The 5754-nt window shown below is 39.3% G+C and overlaps 1 protein-coding gene across 9 annotated transcripts in view; it reads right to left on the minus strand.

Moving 5' to 3' along the window:
• PTPRR (protein tyrosine phosphatase receptor type R) overlaps positions 1 to 5754 on the minus strand; it is a 147232-nt gene that overhangs the window by 69028 nt on the left and 72450 nt on the right. For all 9 annotated transcript variants that reach the window (XM_080392677.1, XM_080392678.1, XM_080392685.1 and 6 more), the window contains one exon: positions 2252 to 2407. In XM_080392677.1, coding sequence (XP_080248803.1) covers positions 2252 to 2407 — 156 coding nt within the window. The remainder of the gene's footprint in view (positions 1 to 2251; positions 2408 to 5754) is intronic.

Here is a 5754-nt window from a genome sequence, read left to right on the forward strand (position 1 = left end):
GGAATGAACCACCTGCTGAACATATCTCTCTGGTTACTGTAGAGAGAGCCTGTAGACTTTCAAGCCTTAGAGCAGCTCATACTGAAATAGGCAGTTGAAAAACGAGACAAATTCCAGCCCTAACACCCCTGTGTCAGCCACTAAAAGGTGCGATTAATGCTTCTTGACTGCACAGATACACTGACAGTACACACGCAATACTGGTTGTGAAGCATTCAGACTTAATGGCGGAAGAGTGTACAATTTATAGCTCATCATTTAATTAGGATTGATAGCTCAGGAATATGCACACACAAGGGGTGAAGTATTATGTCAAAGCTATTTAAAGCTTTGTATAACTGTATCTGCCTTAAACTGCCTGTTTTTATTTTCTTTGCTGTTACTTTGGCATGATTTGTTCTTAGAACAAGTTGACAAAAGAGTAAGCAACTGTTTAGTAGCTGAGTAAAGATTATATGTTGTTGTCTTTTAGCTGCTGTTTTCTGTGAAGTCTTACATATGTAAACAATTTATTAAGATTAAAAAAAAAAAAAAGCCTATTAATGTAAAGTTCCATGATCTTTTCAGGATCAGGTCCTCAGCTGTAAAAGCTGCTAACAACTAAAATATTAAAATAATCTCTTGCTCCTCCAACAGTATGAAAGCAGTTAGTCTGCGCAACTTTCATTCTAATATTTTCTAAATTATTCCATCTGCTTGTCTACATTTTTTCCAGAGAGAAAATTCAAGTATCTGAGCACTTGAAATTATTGAAATGTATCTAACTCGAGATCTTGAGTTCAGTGCTGCGGTTTTTTCCAGCATTTCTTCATAGCTTGATGACGTTTCTCCATTCATCTATTATTCATATATGTTCTTGTCCCGTGTCTGCCTGAAGCATTATTTGTAACTGGAGTACTTGCAACAGATAATTGCATCCATCACAGCCATCAGACTCATATGCTTCAGTAACAAAGGAAATTCTGACCTAAAGGAAGCTTAGCTCAGGTCACTGATGGGCGATATAAAGACCTGATCTGATGTTTGGACAGCACTGCTTGAATTGTTCTGTATTAGAACAGCTAAAAACCGAGAATTCTTTCATTTTCATAGTGGCAGGCTGCTGCAGTACAGCAGGTAAAATTGCATTAAACTGGCCTTGATTTTATATTTCATTTTTTGTACCAAAGACGTCTTCCAGATTCTTGAACAGAGTTAGAATACTTAAAATAAGCGAAGCATTTCTGATCGGTAGAAATACAGATGAACATAACAGCCAGTATTAACTCAGCAATGGCTCCAACATAGGTTTGGATGTAAACAATACAGGAACTCTTTACCATAGGAGGAAACACAGCTCATCAGAACCTCTCCTTTTTTTGCTACATTTTTGGATATAAACATCTCTTCCGTGAAAATGGGAGATTCAACGGAAAATGCTGATTCTTGATAACATTTTTGAGGTTATTCAGACCTCACACTGGATTCTGAGGGTCTTTACATGCAGGTAAGGTTCTTCTAAGAAACTAAATAACATGCAAAGCGATGTGACCATGTCCATGAGCTCAGTGATTTCCTTTCCTAAAGGCCTTCGCTTTTTCATTTGTTGTGCATATCTCAAGTGGTCAGCCCAGAATTAGATGTCCCTCTCACTGGTATGTCTGGGACACTGTGGAGACAGCAGTGCAGTCTCTGCTTTGACATAGATTCTTTATTTTCTCAAAAAAACCTATGGATGTAGTCATACAAATAATAGCTAGAAATTTTATTTTTGCCTTCTCTTTGGAGCAGGTAAACAAAATAAGTCTCTCACTTCTCCCGAGAATTGAAAGAAACATGGGTACAATGCACAAATTCAGTTTTTCAAAATCGTGTTAGACACAAGTTACACAGCTAGTGATGCTCACACCTGACATCTGCATTTCATTTATCTCTCTACTGAAATTGTTACACCTGCCAACCCACATTAAGAGACAAAAAGTCCTTGGGCCCACTTCCTTTAAGGCAATTGATGCACACTTAGGATCTAAATTCTGATTTCAATGGTAGCCCAGTTGGTGAAGAGGACCTGGATATTAATGCTTAAATAGCCTAATGAAGCACTATTAAAGTAATTTAACGGGGCTAGCTGTATAACTGCCTTATAGCAGTAATGCCATCTTAGCTTATACATTTCCTGCCTCACGCTTGAGTACCTCAGCCTGAAAACTAACAGGGATATAACAGCTGCATAATGTGTAACAAACTACAGGTTAGAAAATTGATAACCAACCTCAGGGGAGACCTCTGTTATTCCAAACTGGGATAAACTCTGATGCAAAATGTTGATATTAAGGGAACGTAGCACTTCTTCAGATGGGAGTGCTTCAGAAATTCCTGGCTTTCTGTTCAGTGGGGACACAAACAGCTCCACACAGTTCTTCTTCCCCTAGGAAAATAAAAAAAGGCAGAATCATAGGAAGGGTTTGAGATAACCTCTGCTGTTTATAGATTGTAACTATAATTACAAAAACAAAAGCATGAAGTATAAAGACTGCAACCTGCTCTGTGAGGACAGTATATCTATTCCCTGGCTCCTTAAATCCCAGCTGACTGTGCACGAAAATGCAAATACTGTACGTGGGCAAGTGTGCTTTGTGTCATTCACTGTTGACAAGGTACCCCTTTCCTGAGTCTTGTACCATTAAACAAGACAGGTCGATGTAACATGGTGAAGGGAGGAGCCATGGGATGAAGAAAAGGGCAAAGTGCCAGCAGGGATTTTAGCAGATAGTTATCTGATCTGAGCCGAAATGCAGCCCTGTTTTAAAGATGGTCCTTAAATGGGAATGCTTACTATAATGCTGTGGTGTTTTGGTACTGCCTTCTAATCCCATGTCAACACATTGCAGACACACACTACAACAACGTATAAAGTCCTTTTGGTTGACTGCAGTGCTACTCCTTAAAATGGCACAATAAAATGAAAGGACCAGAAAAGTTCTGTTTACATTTAATGGGTAAGCTGAGAATGCCTGCTCTCCCCTCTATTAATTCCTGCCCTGGTGTCTTTGATGCAGTCCTGATAGCCCAAGGTGTGCTGTATTAGAGATGTCAACGATGCTCACTCTGTCACAAGGAGCAAAAGGAGAGACTGCCAGAGGGTTCCTCTGCTTGTGATAGACTAGAAAAGCACCTGAGACTGGCACTCCAAACAATGCGGGTGTCCAAACTGGGTGTGGGAACCAGGGCTATGGCCAGCTTAGCTGAAGCCATGATGTAGAGTCCAGACTTTGGAGGTTCCTACACATGCAAGGTAAGCATGGAACTACTATCTGCATTGCTGCCGGTGCAGGCAAAAACCTCACCGGTCTGGTTAATTGCTATTCGTCTTTGTGGGATGGGAGAGAACAGTTTGGACCAGGATAATCCTGATTTCCCCCATCTCCTTCCCATCACCTTGAATGTGCATCATTATCTTCACTGAAGTGAAGAAAAAGACATCTTTTGCTATTCTTAAAATATCTAGTTTTGCATTCAGAAGTAGAGCTGCACAGAAAGGGATGCTTTCAAACATGTTTGCCCTAAATCCGCCCTCTGTGCTCTCACATGCGCCGCTGTTCCATCTGCTCAGTGAGATTGGTAAGGATATTGGCTTCTGGTGGGACTGGGCATTTTTCACTGGGACTATTCAGGTCAGCAAGGTTATAAGGGGTGAAAACAGACCTACAGGTCTGAACCATCAGTTCAAGGCAGAGACTTTTGTCAAGCTGAAGAAACTGATGCGAGGCCGCAGTCCTACTCAGTCTCTGACATGGGTAGCTGGCTGGTTTTGGGTGCAGGTGGCAGGCACAACGCAAGGCTTGGTTGGGTTGCAGCATTCCCAGTGTTTCATGTCTCCTCTGTTTAGGAGTTCCTCTGCCCATTAAAAGGCTTTTATAGGAGAAGGATTTACTGGGAAGGTTAAGGAGACAGTGGAAACGCCCAGTTAACATTTCCTGGCACACTATGTGTTGTCATATAGAAGAGGCAAGCAGGCCCTCTGCTCTCCCTGTACCCAGCCACATCCTGACTGCAAGGCTCCTGATCACTTCTGAGAGCTGCTCACTTGGGAGGAAGCCAGCTTACCTCATTTCAGTCATCTAAACTACCTCCAAAGTCAGCAGAGAGAGACTGACATCTCTAGAGAATGATTTAATCCATCCTAAAATAATCAGGATCTCAGTGCCTCTCCTCCTCCAGTTATCCTTCTCTATATTGCTTTTACAGGGAGCCTAAATGAGTAGCACAGACCAGGCTGAAGTAAGGTGAGATTAATTTTTATGTGCCCTACTTGCTTGCCAGTACCCTGCATGAGAGGAACTGTCTCATGTTAGAAGGATGTGAAATGAGGATAATGTCTCCTAAGATATATTTTTCTTCCCTGTGAATTTTGACTGTTGTGATTTTTTAGAGCAAACAGGGCAAAAGTTTGCTGTCTTTCTTATATCACTAAAATATTAACTCATAGCAGACTTTTACAGATGTCAAGAAGACTAATTAATTAACAGTACTTACTGTATTCTGAGCTATATGCAGGTGCAAAATGACATTACTTCTTCATTTAGACCACAAATGAGAGGAGAAAGGGAAAAGCTACGGAGCCAGTAGAACAAACAGCATATTTCTTCTGCTTAGTTACAGAATTTCCACAGAGCACAGTAAGAAAACTACTGAGTGACTTAGTATGTTGAAATACACATCCCAAAGTCTGGAACATTTCTCATTTAATTGTGCTTTTCTCTAAATATGTCTTTCAGCTTTTCGTTCTGGTTAATACAGGGGACAAAGGAGATTTAGCATCACTTGTCACGAATGAGTGACATCCCTGGCGAACATGAAAAGGGCTGCATTGCATTCCTATTGATCTTTTCCGCTATATTTCTTGTGTGATCTTTTCTCACAGAGACATTATTTGAAGGAGTTTTATAATCCTTTTTGATGTATACAATCCTATCAAGCTATCAAGGCAGAAAATACTTTTGTGCTGAACCTGTCAGTTTTCTTCCCTAATATTCAATGTGCATGTAGAATGAAATGAAATAAATCTTCCCTCTGCAACATGAACCGAATGCTAGCAATACACACATGATGTTGGGTATTTTTGCTTCACAGTAAATCTGTCATAAAAAGAGAACAGGATTAAGAATGCATGCCCTTAACCATATCAGAAAACCATACAATGACAACTGCTTTTAAAAAGCCTTTGTTGCTAGAAGCAAATTTGTCGTCATCTTTTGCAAATATGATACTGTAGTCTATGAGATAATTTGTGAGCATATATTGTTAATAGCTGAATAGCAAAACATGAATATTAATATTGTGAGAAGGCATTTAATTTACTAATGGAAAGTCTGATTGTGAAGATGCCTTTGAAAGGGAGAATCACATGTATTTTTTGAGCAATATTCAACCTTTGAGAAACAAAACACGAATAAGTGTTTCTTAATGAATGTGATGTAGAACTGTATTCGAATGAAAACTAAGGGATAAGCAATCTGCTTATGAATAGGATGCAAAAGAGATTTATCTGACTTATTTTTTTTTTAGACTATAACCAAGAATGGTTTCCTTTCAAAAGAAAATTTAAATCATTCTGTAATGGAGATCTATTTTTCTGTAGTGCAGTTAAAATATTGGAAAAAAGTATTTTTCTGTCCTATTTTATTGTACTTTTCCATAGTGACAGGAAAATAAATTTAAGAGAATTCAAAATACCCAGGTACATTTTATTATAGACAGCCCTTTGGTACTTAC

Source organism: Falco punctatus (assembly GCF_963210335.1).
Source record: "Falco punctatus genome assembly, chromosome: 6".
Taxonomy (NCBI): domain Eukaryota; kingdom Metazoa; phylum Chordata; class Aves; order Falconiformes; family Falconidae; genus Falco; species Falco punctatus.